This window comes from Prunus mume, linkage group LG1 (genome assembly GCF_029339155.1).
Source record: "Prunus mume cultivar Tortuosa linkage group LG1, ASM2933915v1, whole genome shotgun sequence".
In the NCBI taxonomy this organism is placed as follows: Eukaryota; Viridiplantae; Streptophyta; class Magnoliopsida; order Rosales; family Rosaceae; genus Prunus; species Prunus mume.
This window is the reverse complement of record NC_142698.1, coordinates 12,940,155-12,955,761: the sequence shown is the minus strand read 5'-3', so window position 1 is coordinate 12,955,761 and position 15,607 is coordinate 12,940,155. Positions and strand designations below refer to the sequence as shown.

General features: G+C 35.0%; 3 protein-coding genes across 8 annotated transcripts; 2 read left to right on the top strand and 1 right to left on the bottom strand.

Moving 5' to 3' along the window:
• Positions 1 to 373: 373 nt before the first annotated feature.
• On the bottom strand, positions 374 to 3,454 carry MOS11 (Protein MODIFIER OF SNC1 11). Its single transcript, XM_008243740.3, has 6 exons — positions 2,958 to 3,454; positions 2,426 to 2,506; positions 2,171 to 2,311; positions 1,950 to 2,010; positions 1,784 to 1,841; positions 374 to 1,629 (listed from the first exon to the last, which is right to left on the bottom strand). The coding sequence occupies exons 1-5, from the start codon at positions 3,296 to 3,298 to the stop codon at positions 1,806 to 1,808; spliced, it is 660 nt and encodes a 219-aa protein (XP_008241962.2). The 5' UTR covers positions 3,299 to 3,454; the 3' UTR covers positions 374 to 1,629; positions 1,784 to 1,805.
• A 3,891-nt stretch (positions 3,455 to 7,345) lies between these two features.
• PDE149 (integral membrane TerC family protein) lies at positions 7,346 to 11,276 on the top strand. Of its 5 annotated transcripts, none has more exons than XR_016126588.1 (15): positions 7,346 to 7,594; positions 7,686 to 7,766; positions 8,048 to 8,175; positions 8,249 to 8,325; positions 8,579 to 8,666; positions 8,811 to 8,891; positions 8,993 to 9,049; positions 9,155 to 9,236; positions 9,656 to 9,705; positions 9,894 to 9,950; positions 10,081 to 10,155; positions 10,290 to 10,348; positions 10,596 to 10,653; positions 10,736 to 10,855; positions 10,988 to 11,276. XR_016126588.1 is itself a non-coding variant. In XM_089051457.1 (15 exons), exons 1-14 carry the CDS (start codon positions 7,450 to 7,452, stop codon positions 10,825 to 10,827), a joined length of 1,110 nt encoding a protein of 369 aa, XP_088907583.1. In that variant the 5' UTR covers positions 7,349 to 7,449; the 3' UTR covers positions 10,828 to 10,855; positions 10,988 to 11,276. The 5 variants fall into 5 exon arrangements, 4 of the variants coding, with proteins under 4 accessions (XP_088907583.1, XP_088907577.1, XP_008241982.1 ...); XM_089051457.1 differs by having other exon boundaries at positions 7,349 to 7,594; positions 8,051 to 8,154; positions 10,081 to 10,159; XM_089051451.1 differs by having other exon boundaries at positions 7,349 to 7,594; positions 8,051 to 8,175; positions 10,081 to 10,159.
• Positions 11,277 to 13,145: 1,869 nt separating this feature from the next.
• LOC103340362 (glutathione S-transferase L3-like) lies at positions 13,146 to 15,245 on the top strand. 2 transcript variants are annotated; one of them, XM_008243771.2, is made up of 10 exons: positions 13,146 to 13,305; positions 13,384 to 13,452; positions 13,572 to 13,632; positions 13,841 to 13,927; positions 14,025 to 14,123; positions 14,217 to 14,316; positions 14,399 to 14,475; positions 14,585 to 14,692; positions 14,845 to 14,925; positions 15,040 to 15,245. In XM_008243771.2, exons 1-10 carry the CDS (start codon positions 13,295 to 13,297, stop codon positions 15,049 to 15,051), a joined length of 705 nt encoding a protein of 234 aa, XP_008241993.2. In that variant the 5' UTR covers positions 13,146 to 13,294; the 3' UTR covers positions 15,052 to 15,245. The 2 variants fall into 2 exon arrangements, with proteins under 2 accessions (XP_008241993.2, XP_088907588.1); XM_089051462.1 differs by lacking the exon at positions 13,146 to 13,305 and having other exon boundaries at positions 13,370 to 13,452.
• Positions 15,246 to 15,607: the final 362 nt, after the last annotated feature.

Here is a 15,607-nt window from a genome sequence, read left to right as displayed (position 1 = left end):
TGAAGGCAACAAATTAAAACCCTAATTCCCAAGTGTTAATTCGACTCAAAATGGTACACCTACTTCTTCGCGTTTATTTTCAATTTTCAGTGATTTAAGAACTTTACGTTCACAGGTGTACAAAGTTTTCAACGTATCAATCTTCACAGGAATATCGAGGGTATGAAACATGTAGAAATTTGTGAAGAAAAAATTACGATGGAAATTGTGAGAGAAATATTGAAGGTTAATTCAACTCAATTTTGATATTTCACAGCCCTTCAACATAACATGCAAATGCAATACCACCAACAGAACAAAAGAAACATACATGCACAACTCAGACTAGAAAACTTCAGGTGAGAAACAGAACATCACAAGGCAATTTGATAACTTAACAAAACTGGAAAATGTAAACTAACATTTCCTGATTCCCTCCAAAAATTAGTTAAAAGGTCTTCCATCCACATTATGCTAATAATACAAAACATGAATTTCCACATAAGGTGGATGTTTGTTTCTACATTCTTTTCCAATGGAAGCTTCATATACAAAATATAAAAATTACAAAACAATAAACTGACCAAAATGTCAAAGTACAATCCATTCCCAATGTCCTACCTGTAGACTGCACGATTGACCCAGCAAGGCTTAAGAAAATCAACCACCACCTCCAAATCGTTCACTTACCCCGAAATGACCAACCAAGAATATCAGAAATTTTAACAATAAAATCTAGGTAAATCCTCTGTGGAGCAAATACGAATAGCTGATACATATAAAGAAGTCCATCCAACAAACTTACCTTCTACTCAATTAAAACCTATTTTAGACATGTTTCTCATGGCAGTGTTGAACAGTAGTACTCAGTCGCATATGCCTACACATCTCATCTGATCCAAACCAGTGGCATTAAGAAGCGAGAGTGGATAACTGATAGAACCATAATAAGAGCTCCGTCATACAATAAGAAAACCAAAAACATAAACCACAAATATAAAAACCCATGAATTAAACTAACACACACGAAACAAATTATACAGAGCTCCGTATAATACTAGAGATCTGCCTACCTAGTGAACTCCATGATTGCAGCCATCCTCAACTGTGCATGAGGGCTAGACTTTTCTGCTTTTTAAATAATATATTATCACCACTCATCCTACGAACAATAACTAATATGACAGATTGATTGATTAAGACACTAAAATCCAGACATCTCAGTATGATGTGATTAACAGCACGTTGCAACACAATTAGTAACAGATCAGATGATGTGTACTTAAACCAACTTTGTATTACTGTTCAACACTGCATCGTGAGTAGCCACCTAATACTTTCTGCAAAAGCTTCATCCAATACCAAATTTTCCCTTGGTCGTAAATACGGAATTTCTGACATTCTTGATAACAGGGTAAGTTAACACTAAGTAGGTAGTTGTTGATTATTCAAAGCCTCACCGGGTAAATTGAAAGGAACCCAAAACAAGCATGAAATAAAGCTCCGCTATGCCGCCAAACTGTGTTCAATGACTTGTAAACGATATCTATCCACTATTGGGAAAATGCTGCGCCTGATAATCCATAAAATCAGAGGTAGTGATGGGTACGGAAGCCTCTGAGGGAACCACAAAATGTTAGATTTCTACACCTGCCAAAGAAATCAAAACAAGGTACAGGATAAGTTAAAGAAGCCCACTGAAAAGCATACAAACTTGTCTGTACTAATGTACAAGGGGAGAAAAATGAAAATGAAATTAAAACTGGTTCCATAACTCCCAAAGTAGATATAAAAATCAACTTACTACTAGGCACATACGCTTCCTTTCAAACCCCTCCACCAGCACTGCCAGCTATGGCTGCCTTTTAATATAGAAAAATAAAATAATCAGCACTAGAAGAAAGATAATGACAAAGAAAAAACTCTTATTCAAAAGATTCTCAGAAGCAGTCAAACTAAGAGGGTCTTACCGGCTCGATATTTCCCTTCTCATTCACTTGAGAAAGAGAACCTGTTGAGGCCTTTGAAAACCTAGAAAGATAACATTAAAGATTTAAAATAATTAAAATAAGCGAAAAAAATACTCTATTGAAAATCTAAAGAACCATCAGCATCAATCCTTGAGTAGTTTACTAGAAATGTTTAAATGATTTATTAACACAATAGGTAAATAGCATGCACTGACACATACCTGAGTGCCCTTGCCTTCCTTTTTTCATCTTCCATGGGATCAGTTTTAGTATCGGTTTTGGAAATAGGTGCAAATCGAGCAAGACGAGCCTTCTTCTTCGCATTCTCATCACCCGCCACAGCTGGACCAGAAAGCCCAAACCTGATAACCAAGAAAGAGATTAATAACAACATCAGAACAAACAACCAGAAATTTCCAATTTCAAATTCAAGAATTGTGTATGAGCACTCAATTAATAGATGTATGAAACAAAACCTCTCTGCTCTAGCCTTTCTCTTCTGCTCCTCTGATTTTTTAGATGCTTCCGATCCATGCGATGTGGAAACAGTGCCAAACCTGCCATAAGGTAGGTAAGCCAACACTTTCAGAAACACAATTACCAGAAAACAAGAGAAATAAAGATTAAAATTAAGTCAAATCCTCCGTGAACAATATTTCAAACATGAAATTTGACCACAACTAAACTTTCGCCCTGCCACTCCACTGAGAATATGAGATTTTACCCCCCCCCCCTATTGCTTGATAATTCAAGTGCCATGATCTTTCGATTAATAAAATCATCACAACCTATTTTAATTCTTATCAAATAATATTAACACTGCTTATAGTGCACGTTAATCTAAACACACTCAATGAACTCAGCTGCTTTCCCTTTGCCAGAATCTATTTTTCTACTCTTTCACACCATGTTTTCCCAGTAACCAAACGGAAATTGAAACAAAAACAGAAAGCCCAAGAAACCCTAACCCTAAAAATTCACCCCCAAAAGAAAATCAAATCCCAATACCTCTCAGCCCGAGAGTTGCGCTTCTCTTCTTCAGTCATCTGCACAGATATCCCGAACCGCTCGGCTCGGCGCATCTTCTTCTGAATAGCGGTAGCAGGGGCAGCGCCATCACCGGCTTCAGAGCCTGCGGCGGTCTTCGGATCCTCAGAGTCCGCTTTGGAACCGTTCTCTTCGGACACAACCTCGGATGACGGAGCCGGATCGGAGGGAGTGTCAGTGGGCGGGTCTTCGGGTCGATCTGGGTTGGTGGCGGTGGGTGGGACGGGGGAAGGGTCTAGGGTTTTCTTAGGGTTCTCTAGGGCGGGGTTGGTGTCGCTGAGCTTCTGCGTGTCGGTGGCCATTGGAGAACTGGAGGGGTTGGGGATCGGAGACTGCGTAAGAAGTGCGGCAAAGAGGGTGAGAGAGAGAGAGAGAGCTTCCGTTTGGTGTGGGTTATGCGGTTGTGAATGTGAAGAGTCGAACAGTGAGCACAAACAAGAAGCGTCTGATGCTTTGAGGGATATTTTCCTCTTTATGCCCCAACGCGGTGTAATTTGATTGGTCAATCAAACCAACTAATTTATGAAATTACCGGATTTATTTTTGGTATGAAATTACAGCTTTTTCAATTTTGCAAGTTACCGGATTTTACTGTCGGTCCCAATTTGGTTATTATTTAAAAAAAAAAAAAAAAAAAAGTTAGGATGTTTAGTATCCTATTCAATTAGGGAATTCAAAAACTTTGATTTTTCTTAAAAACAAAAAGTTCTTAAATCTATTTTTAATATTCAAAAACTAGTTTGGTATACAACTTGAAAACTATTTTCAAATCTTAAAATTTTGAGAATTTGTGGGTTGTTAGAAAAAAAACTGAAAAAATATATATTTTTTGTTTTAAATAATTGGGATTTTTTTAGCTGTTCTTGAGTTTGAGTTTTTAAAAATAGGACTACCAAACATGTTTTCTTTGTTTTGGACTCAAATTTTGTTTTTGAGTTTAAAAAGTTGGACTCAAGTTGGATACTAAACATGCCATAATGCTACTCTTATCCCATTCTCATATCACCTTATGTGGCAGATGAGGTGTACAACCACATTAATTAAAACTAATTCAGAAACTTTGATTTTTTTACAAAACAAGGAGTTCTCAAATCTATTTTTAAGATTCAAAAACTTGTTTGGTATGCAATTTGAAAATTGTTTTCAAATTTTAAAAATTTGAGAACTTGTTTGGTTGAATTCTTGAAAACATTTTCTTTTCAAATTACATTTTTGTCCTTGGGTAGGGATATTTTGGTAACTTTTTGTTCATAAATGAATTTGGGAAATTGAGTTGTACCATTGCATGGAGCTCATTGATGCGAGTTTGTAAATAGGAGGCAAGCTCAAATTCAACTAGAAACAAAGAAGTTATGATCTATGGAAATATAGTGGCACAACAGTAATTTTTGTAAAATGGGTTGGGAGAGAGAGAGATGACTGTACTCGTATATCATAACTTTTGTACTGTAGTCAACTCTCTCTCCCCCCTACACACACACACACACACACACACACACACACACACACACTCTCTCTCTCTCTCTCTCTCTCTCTCTCTCTCTCTCATGTGAACAATGGCGCTGCCACGTCTAGCCTATTTTTCGATGTCTTCCAACCTTTGTTGACGCCACAACTTTCACGAAAAACACTTCTCACATCCTCCTCTACAAAACCCATAAAATATCCGACCTGATTAGCCAAAGGATAGTTCAAATTTTTGGTTGGAAAAACAGCCCAAAAATTACCCTATACGTGCCAAACTTTCTCAGATTCAGTCTGACCATCTTCGGCCGCCTTTGACCGGGGTCCCTCCATGAAAAAGTTTCCCCAACCTCTCTTCTATCTTTTCCGCCAAAGATCCGGCCCCATACCTTATTGGAAAACCCAAACCGATGTCGGAGAAATCAAGGGTTTTCTCGTCGAAAAACCTTAAAATCGGGCCACCTCCAGTCACTTTTGGTAGTCGACTCATGTATAAAGAAAACCTTAAACCCAAACCGACTATCATTGCAATGTTGATTCTACCGGAAACGTAAGTTTGGAAATCTTAGGCAAAAAGGAAGAGACGAGAGAGACGAGAATGGGAGGAGAGAGAGATATACGTAATCGGGAGGAGAGATAGAGAAATGGTGGAGAGAGGGAGGAGAGAGAAAGGCAAAGAGGCACGATGGGTTGTTAGAAAAAAAAAATGAAAAAATAAATATTTTTTGTTTTTAATAATTGGGGTGTTTTAGAGTTGTTCCTGAGTTTGAATTTTCAAAAATATGGCTACTAAACAGGTTTTCTTTGTTTTGGACTCAAATTCTATTTTTGAGTTTAAAAAGTTGGATATCAAGTTGAATAGCAAACATGCCCTTAAAATTCTTTTCTGTTATGATTTATTAACACTTTTTAATTGATGTGGTTGTATACTTCATCTACCACATAAGGTGGTATAACAATGTGTTATAAAAATATGATAAAAGTAGCATTATTCCAAAAACAAAAAAATAAAATTGTCTAGTAAATTATTCATAAGGATTTTTAACAGAACTTGTTCATTCCTGAACTTACACTTATTTGAGTTTTAATTTAACTCTCCAACTAATTTTTTTTATTGCGTTCTCCAACAAATTTGTGTGTACTTAGTGCATTAACTTTCTCATTCATGTCAATTCAGTCATTTTATACATTTAAATGAGGGAAATAAACTTGGGATTTTGACAAAAGTCAGAATTTCTAAATTTATATAAATCAATTCTCGTGTTTAGATAAATAATTTTAAAAAAAACAAAGAAATCTAGAAATTTCACGTGAAAAAAAAGGAATTTTGAGGTCATAAATTCCAACTTTAAATTATATTTAAATAGTCGTCATTTCTAAAATTTCAAGATGATAAATGTTAAATTATGTGTTTTAATCCATTAGCCAAACAAAAAACTTTACAAATTATAGAACATTTATTTCCGTCATTTTAAATTCCATCATTTATGAATTTCTTAGTATTTTTAAATTTTCTCTTCCAAATGCATCGTCACATTTCGTCAATTAGACGGTCTATTTAAGGAGAAAGAATTTCATGCAACGATGATAACACTTTTTGCAATTCCCGACCGATGACGCAATGACACGTGGATAACTTTTCCATGTGTCAATATGTTATTTGCCGGGAATAGCAAAATAGTGTTATCCTCGTCACAAGTAAATTTTTCTGCTATTTGAGAGATAAAACTGTCAAGTTTAGAGCAAGTATCTTCTAGAAAATAACCTATTTGTTCCCCAAATTGAAACCCTATTCACATATCTCATTTCTTTTCAATTGGAATCATAATTCACCAAAATCTCCAAATTTGAGTCATACAATTTGATAAAACTCCAATATAGCCCTAAGTTTGTCTATAATGGCTTAGAATTGACCCAAAAGTCACATTTATCACAAAAAAGCAAGTCGGTGCCATTCAAGTGATTTAAAATGACGACAATTGTGACGAAATGATTCAATTGGATAAATTTTTATTTTATTTTTACTAGCCCCTTGGCACATGCTCATGCAAGTGCCAATTTGTTTCATTTTTTATTTTTTAGAATTAAAAAAGATAATGGGTAGTTGTGTTCCATAAAAATAGGATCAATTATTTGATTTTTCTTTTAATTTTAATTTTTTTAATATGAAAAAGTGTGAATTTACCATATTATCCTCATTTAATTAATAATTTCAATTCTTAATGTTTGCATTAACCAAGGGCATTTTTTGGTATTTTGAATGTTTCACCATTCTCTACCTTTTGCTTTATATATATAGATTAAACACAAATGAGAAAGTTGGAGAACCAAAATTGTCTATAAATAAGTTTCAGTTTGCATAAATTCAGCGACAGTAAAAAACCCTAGCTACAAAATACCATTTGAGAACTTATTCTCTAAATTCAAATTTACATCATTTTTTACCCCCACCACCAAGTAATTTTCATAGCATGAAATCCAGTTGCAGCTGAGGAGGCGCTGAATGCGACTGTTAGATGCCAAATTTGTGATTAACTAAGGTTTACGAAACGTCCCTAAGGTTTACAAAAGAAAACCAAAATTTTATTAATTTTAAATAAAAAAATTAAAAAAATCGTAAAGACCCTTTGTGATAGGTGTGTGAACCTCAAGGATGTTTTGTGATATATATATATATATATGCCACATCAGCAAACTAACTGAGTTTTTGACGGAACCTAATGGCAGGACCATATGTGATCGTATATATTAACCTTAAGGACTATGAGTGACACAAAAAAACATTAAGAATGCAATTTGATAGTTTCGTAAACCTTATATACGTTTTGTGATAATAAGTCCATTTTTTATTGTCCTTCTTTAAAATGTGTCAATTTTTCTGTGTGGCCAGGCCAATTTATTCAAAAAGGATAAGATACCATACAGCTGCTTCTCTCTTCTTCCCCACCTCCTTCATTTGAATTTGGCACCAATTCTCTCCCTCGCAGCCATGGGCATGGCTTCTGTCGTCCACAACGGCGTCCACATTCCTCTGAAGTTCAGTTCACGCTTGCCTAGGGTTTCATCACCATCTCCAGCCCCAAAGTGGGCTTGGCCTCACTTAATTCACCTTCATATCCCTCGCATCCGCACAGGTCTTTCATTCTCTCTCCCTCTATTTGTTATGCAATGGAATAGTCTGATAGCGGGTTTTACATATTTTTATTTGTCGAATTTGGATTGCAGGTGGTCACAGTCGTCGTGGCCAATCTGCGCCGATTGCACGTTCTAGAACAACTGAGCAAGATGATGATTTATCCATTTCAGGTGACTTTGAGTTTCTTCTACTCATTGGATGTATAATCGAGATTCATGAGCAAATTGGAGTTGCCCACATTGAATTATCTTTATGTTTTTGTTTTTTAAAAAGAATTTTTAAGGGTAACTTTAATTTAATAGTACCAATATCGATTTGGTGAGATCATGTCACTTGAGCTTAACGATTTTAGCTCCAATGGACTGATAGTTTTGACAATTTGACGCAAATTATGTCAAATTTATGGATACTTTTCTGTAGCTTAATATGAAGTTTCCTTTTCAATTTGCAGAAGGTGAGAGGGTCGATTCTCGGTCACGTGATGACTTTGGTGATGTGGACACCTCTCATACTTCCTCTCCAGAGAAAACGCAGGGACGTGAAGCTTATGTTTCTTCCGTAAGAACTGTAGCCTTGTGGGTGAGCACCTTTCAGCTTAATTTGAATTGTCTGCTTCAATAATGCTGATAGATGTAGATATTAATTCCTTTAGGTGTGCGCTGCGGTAGCATTTGGTGTCGGTTTGGGTTTCAAAGATGGAGTTGGCAAGGCAACGGAGTTTTTTGCTGGGTATGCAGAAATTTGCATTGTGAAACTTAAAACAGTTGATAGAAAGTTGCACTCTATTTATAGTCCAAAGCATTAGTCGTTGGTCTATAACCTAAATATATAAAGGCATTTCTAGTATCTGAATCAAAATAATTGGGAACAAGTACTTTAACTTGGTGATTTTTTCATATGACTGCATGGTGTGTTCATTATCTTTATTTCGATTTTGGAAATTTATATGTTGTGCTGTGTGCTGAATGTTAGGACTTTTCAGGTATTTGCTGGAGCAAAGCTTATCAGTGGACAATCTGTTTGTCTTTGTTCTGATTTTCAAGTACTTCAAAGTGCCAATCATGTATCAGGTATTTTATAAAACCTCTTTAGCATTCAAATTCTGTGGTCCATATGTTCTCTCAAATCTTTACTTAAAGATGTTTTTAACAACCAAAGCTCTCTGGTAATTCATGGTTATGAAAAGTTCGCTCTGTTTGAACTTTGAACTTTAGAATCGGGTGCTTTCATATGGTATTGCTGGTGCAGTCGTCTTTCGTTTCACATTAATACTCCTAGGAACAGCCACACTGCAGGTAAATTTATAGTTCTATGTGCATATGTGTTTGTGAATCTATATTGCTTTCTTGATTGTATGTGCTCCTTCTGAAATTTCTCTGCAATGTTGCTGTTGAAGAGGTTTGAGGCGGTGAATCTTTTCCTGGCTGCAATACTCCTTTACTCATCCTTCAAGGTGAATCTTCTTTTCTGAGGATTCTGTGGTAACTATCTTCTTCTGTTTATTTTATATTATATAATCAGATCTATTGTGACTCAAAATGTCATTTTACTGCTGCAGCTATTTACCAGTGAAGACGATGACACTGATCTATCCAACAACTTTGTTGTGAAGACATGCCAGAGATTTATCCCTGTCACGTGTAATGTTCTCTCTTTGGATTTGTTTCCTTCCTATTTCTCAGTTGAAGTGTTTTTTTTTGGGTTCTTTGCATGTGCTTAAAGATTAGATTAAAACTGGAAATTTCTGAATTTATTGGGGGTGATCCTTGTCTGTCTTGGGCTTTGAATATAGCAAGTCCTAGGAGACCATCTTACACTAAAAAAAATGGTTGTAGAGTTGACATACTCCTGCAAATTTGCATCCTTTTGATTATTTTGCCACCTGTAAACTAGTTCGCAAACACTCAATCTTCAGTAAATTTTTTATAGAGCTAGCATTTATTTGCAAACTTCTACCTCACCTTTTTTTGGTCATCATTTTACCTCGCTTTGCACTAACTTCTCTTTCTGGTGTATGGTCTTAATGCCTACTTTCTTTTGGTGTTGTGAATTCTTGCAGCGAGTTATGATGGCAATAAATTTTTCACATTTCAAGATGGTGTGCGAAAGGTAAGTTGTTTATGGGATATTCTTAGGGTACAAAATTGTATTGCACAGGTTACTGAGATATGAAAGTCTTAAACTGCCTAGATGTTATTTACATCAACATGTCACAGTTTTTGTCTCAAACTTGAAAATCAATTTGTGTTAAATTGATGTCTACTTGATCTCTAACAGGTGTCAAACATTTTGGGCAGGCCACACCTTTACTTCTCACGGTAGCAGTTATTGAGCTCAGTGATATAGCATTCGCTGTAGGTTTACCTATCTATCAATAGTGTCAGACATATATAGATATATGATATACGTAGATAAAATATTATCTTATCTTTTCCACGTAATTTTTTAATGGAAATGTTGATATGATTCTTCATTTTTCTTTAGGTTGACTCCATACCAGCAGTTTTTGGTGTTACTCGGGATCCTTTCATAGTGTTCAGTTCTAATCTTTTTGCCATCGTAGGTAATTCTTGTTACATGTAGGTTTAATTGGCCATATTTCTGTAAATTTGGTCTAAGTTGGGTTATACAGTTACAATCTTATTATGGATGTGCGTGCGTTTCTATATTGACCCCCTTTCTGTTGAATGTAGGTTTAAGATCACTTTACACACTCATTTCTGAGGGTATGTCAGACTTGGAGTATTTACAGGTACAAACTTGACTTGCTCTAGAATTTCTAGTGCTTTCTGAACAACTAGTGTGAACTAATGATCATTTACCCATAGAAGACCATCATGGCCGACCCGTTTCTATATACACACACTTGAAATAAGGCAATATGACCATGTGGTCGTTCCACGAACTGTTAATTTTGAATTGCATCCTAATTTAAGGATCTTTCCTATTGAAAAGTTTAAAATAAAATAAGATATTTGATGTTCTGGTTCTCATTTCAGCCATCAATTGGTGTTGTTCTGGGCTTTATCGGGTGTAAGATGATCCTGGATTATTTTGGTTGGTATTTCAAGGATTATTGTTTTTGTTATACAAAATCTTCAAGACATCATAAATTCACACCTTCTCAACTCTTCCACAGGGTTCCATGTATCAACCGAGGTGTCTCTTGGCTTTGTAGCTACAAGTCTTAGTGCTGGGGTGCTGTTAAGTCTAATGAAGAAGTCTGACTAGCTCAAGAAGCCATTCAAGCTCAGGGCAGGTGAAAAATCTGTATTTCATATTTATTTTTTTCGTTTTTATTATTTCCTAGGCATTTAATCTTTGCCCTTTACTATTGAAAATAACAGTAGCAATTGGTCTTAACATGTAAATGCTATTGTTATCGTAATAGCGAGGAAAGCAATGATGAAAATCTTGCAAGGTTGAAAGAAGAAAGTGTTTCTTTCACTGTTGCAAAGCGTTTGACCATGCACAACAACGATAAAGCAGGAAGGCCATTTCATCCATGATTATTTGGGGGAATCAACCCAATCAATTCTGTAAGAGATAGCTTTCATTTGGTTGTAAATTGTAATGAGAAGCGGCGGGATGGATGGAAATAAAAATGTCAAGTCTCTATATAGCATATGCTACTGTAATTCCTTTGAGCCAAAGTATTTATTTCTCTCTTTTTGGCTAAATTGGTTTGTTCTTGTCGCAGTCATACTCGAATTGAAGTTCTCCGTATAAACATAAACAAAGATATATGTCTAAAACGTATGACTTGTCGTTCAAGTGACTAAGAGTAAAAGGAAGTGAAGTAGCAAAGAAAGGGTGATTGATTAACATTTCAATATACGGGTAGAAAATTGCCGATCTTTGCTTCCATAAACCAATTTATAAACTCTTTGAGGTTACGTATGGAAAATTCATGATGCACTGAGTTCATCAAATGATGTGGTAGTTTGTAGTTTTTACAAATCTAAATTCTTTCTGAACCACGTTCTATTTGTAAAAGTTGTACAAAAGAATAATTTACCTAAAAATAGATTATTATATTTTAAAAAAATATCTGAACTTAAATATGATCCTCCTTAATCTATTAGTTGTTATGTATTTCTCTCATACTTAGTAAAATACAAACGGAAAAATATGAATAAAATATGTAAGTGTATTATTCTGCAAAATTTTAAAGATACAGTGAAAAATTCAGTCATATAGAGTTTTTTAATATTAATTATTTACAAATTTAGTATGTAATATTTTACTTAATAATATGTGAAATTTTTATTTCTTTTTTCTCCTTTTTTTGTTGCCAAATTTAGGAAGGGGTGGAGGGGCGTAACTAAGTTAAAGGCTAACCTGGGCTGTAACCTAGTGATGCTTTTGGGTTGAAAAATAATCATACCTACATTTGATTTGTTTTCAATATGGTCCAGTGTGTATTAATGTATTAAAGTCTAAAAAACACCAATTATCTATTAATTTAATTGCTTGGAAGTAACAAAAATACATATTAAAATAGGTATACTTTCAATTTTGTTGTTGGACACATTTTCATTTTGATAATATCAGTTTTCTTGTTCAATTTAATATGTATTTGTTTTATGTTAAAATTTATTGGAAATTAGTCAATGGAATGGAATCATGAATTAGTGTGGTTTATATGATTTAATATATACTTTTATTTATAGAAAGGCTAATAAAAATGTAAGTAAAAAAAAAAGTTCATTAGATTTACCCTAAACACTTTAGCTAGCAACCCCCTCGAAAAATTCATAGTTCCACCACACACACTACCCTCTATCTAGATAAGGAAAATAAGTCTGAATTTAGCTAAAAGTCGGGAAATGAAGAGGAGATATTGACAATTTCCTTGTTTGGCAACTTAAGTGCGAAATTTATTAAATGACAAGCGAAAAAAATGGAAATCAGGGTATCAAATTTCCGAGTTTAATTTCCACCAAAATATGCGTCATTTGACAATTTTCATAATGTCATTTACAAAATTATGGCATTTATAAAAATCGACATGCATAAATTCAAACACTGAAATCTTCAATAGCCAGGAATTGAAATGATGGAAATTAAAATTCTATCATTTTAGAATTCTATGTAATTTTCAATTTCTTCATCTATACAAAAAGAGTATTATGAAGTTCGAACTTAAAACCATTAATATATAAGTCAAGACTTTTTCACCAAACTAAACCGCGTGACTACTATGGTATTTGTTTGAAGAGATGTTAAATTAAAATTCTTCTTCGAATAAAAAAATGAAAAGTAAAAAATGTTGACCGGAAAAAAAGAGAGATGCAAAATGAAACAAATCCACCCAAGAATCTAGAATCTTCCGACTTGTAGATGGCTTTCATGACTGACCAGTGGATGACGGTTGGATCAATATCAGAATATAGAAACAGTCGGCATCCTCAACTTTCTTTCACGGTCTGCTGACCCTACGATTAATATTAAAAATCAGACGTGACAAGGTCCTGTCCTCAAATTGAACGGCTGAAAATTCAAGACCACGAAACCTTATCATGCACCACCGAAGCCCAACGCACACATTCGTCACTGCTCGCGACTTCACACCATCACAACACACAGTCCCTATAAAAGGATCACCAACTTTGGACATAGACGACATTGTGCCCCAGATTCTCATTGCCCAAAAAGAAAAACCACACTGAACCTTCTGCAAGGCAAAGCACCAAAAATGGCTTACAAGTACGATTTCTCATCTTTTTTGGTCATTTGTGCATCTGGCTTTTTCTGAATTTGTGTTTTTTTTATGGGGTCTTGCAGACATGAGGATCTTTCTCCACCGCTGGATTCCACTTCCAGCCCACCTCCTCTTTTTGATGGCACTACAAGGTTTAGCTCTTTCCTCTAATTTGTTTTTGCTTTTTTTTTTTTTTTTTTTTGGTTTTGTTTCAGTTCAGTTCACTGTGTTTGCTATGTGCTTTTTTAATTGTTGACTTTGTATTTTGAAGGCTGTACGTATCTTATTCCTGCCCATTTGCACAGCGGGTGTGGATCACTAGGAATTATAAGGTTGTTCATCTCCTCTGCTTTTGGAACTCTTGACAGAACCCTTATATTGTAAAAGACCTCACTTTATCTTTTTTTTCTTTTTCTTTATCTTTTTTGTTATATGTTTTCATTTGTTAGTTTGGATTTAATATTATAAAATGTGGAATTAATCAGAACCCATATCTAATATGTTGTCTTACTTTTGTTGTGTTGAATTTTTGTGCTGCAGGGTTTGCAAGAGAAGATCAAGTTAGTCCCTATAAATCTTCAAAACAGGCCTGCTTGGTACAAGGAAAAGGTCTATCCTGAGAATAAGGTGATATACTTGAACAAAGTTATGTTCTTTGTTATCATTGAGTATCTGTGGAATATTTGTTGAAGCTGGAAAGATCTCTTGATTGATTATTTTATAGGTGCCATCACTGGAGCACAATGGAAAGGTCATTGGAGAGAGTCTTGATCTGATCAAATATGTGGATAGTAACTTTGAAGGGCCTTCACTTTTCCCCACTGTAAGATATCTATCCATAAGTTAACTTTGCCTCTGATAACCTATCTTTGTCTCTCAGAAATTTGACCCAAGTGGTTCTGTGAAATTGTTTTAGGACCCTGAGAGAAGAAAGTTTGGTGAAGAACTAATAACCTACACTGATACCTTCACTAGGGCCTTGTATTCATTCAAAGGAGATGCAGCGAAAGAAGCCGGTAAGACTTGGAAGTTTTTCCCATTAGGGTGACTCATTTTGTTGATAAATTTAAACTGACCAAAATTTGTTATCTGCATCAGATGCTCAGTTTGATTACTTGGAGAATGCTCTTAAAAAGTTTGATGATGGGCCATTCTTTCTGGGTCAGTTCAGTTTGGTAAGTTGGATATAGAATTATGTACATGCCAATTGTTATTTTTAGATGCTTTTTTTAGCAATATGATAATACATAAAGTTGAAGTAATGGATAAAAATGTGATCTTCAGGTGGACATAGCCTATATCCCGTTTGTTGAGAGATTCCAAGTCTTCTTGTCAGAGGTGATCAAGTATGACATCACAGCAGGGAGGCCTAAACTAGCAGCATGGTTTGAGGTACACAAAAAAGAGGAACTTGAATAGTTTCTTTGAAGTAGCTTACAGAAACGTCCCATGAGACTAAGCAACAAGATTGAATTTGGCTAACTAGTTCGTACATATCATAGTTTTAGGTATCGGATGGTGAAATTTTTTTTGTCCTTGTGCAGGAAATCAACAAGATTGAAGCTTATAAGGTGACCAAAACTGATCCAAAGGAGCTTGTTGAATTCTACAAGAAGCGCTTCTTGGTACATTCTCTTCGGCTGACCTGAATATGAAATTCATGGTCTTTCTTTCTGTCTCTGTTTCTATATTGGTCATGCTGTGTCTGCTAACCTATATGAAATATGTTTCCATTGCAGGACCAACAGTAAAATTTGTAAACTTCGGCCTTGGACATGATATAAATAAGTGGCTGGCTCGGTCCTCATACAGAATGTTTGCCGGCCTAATTATGTATGCATGTGTATGTAGTGTTGTTATGGATATGGACTTTGTCTGGATCTTTATATGTAATAGTGTCTTGGTTACATCAATAAAATTCAGGGCATTTGGTATTGTGAATTAATTTATACGTCCATGTCAATTATGTGTTTCTTTCCTAAAAATTAACGAAAGAGACTTCCTTTGCCAACATAGTGCTGTAAATGGAAAGAGTCTCCCAAAGACAAATTGCGTTGTGTCTTAAAATTTGATCTTAGAAAAGCAACCGCAGCGCATGTATGTACAATACAACCAATGGATTTTTTATTTCTGGCATGAGTAAATTATCATGATTCACACTTTTTATTGGGTATGAGAGCCTCGTGGCATGTTTGCTTACGCGAAATGTGACTTACCCTGTATTTTATTAGTATCATATACTCATTCTTGACTTTTTGAATTCGACTTCTGTGATTCTAAATAAAGACGAACTTGATTTGTAAATGA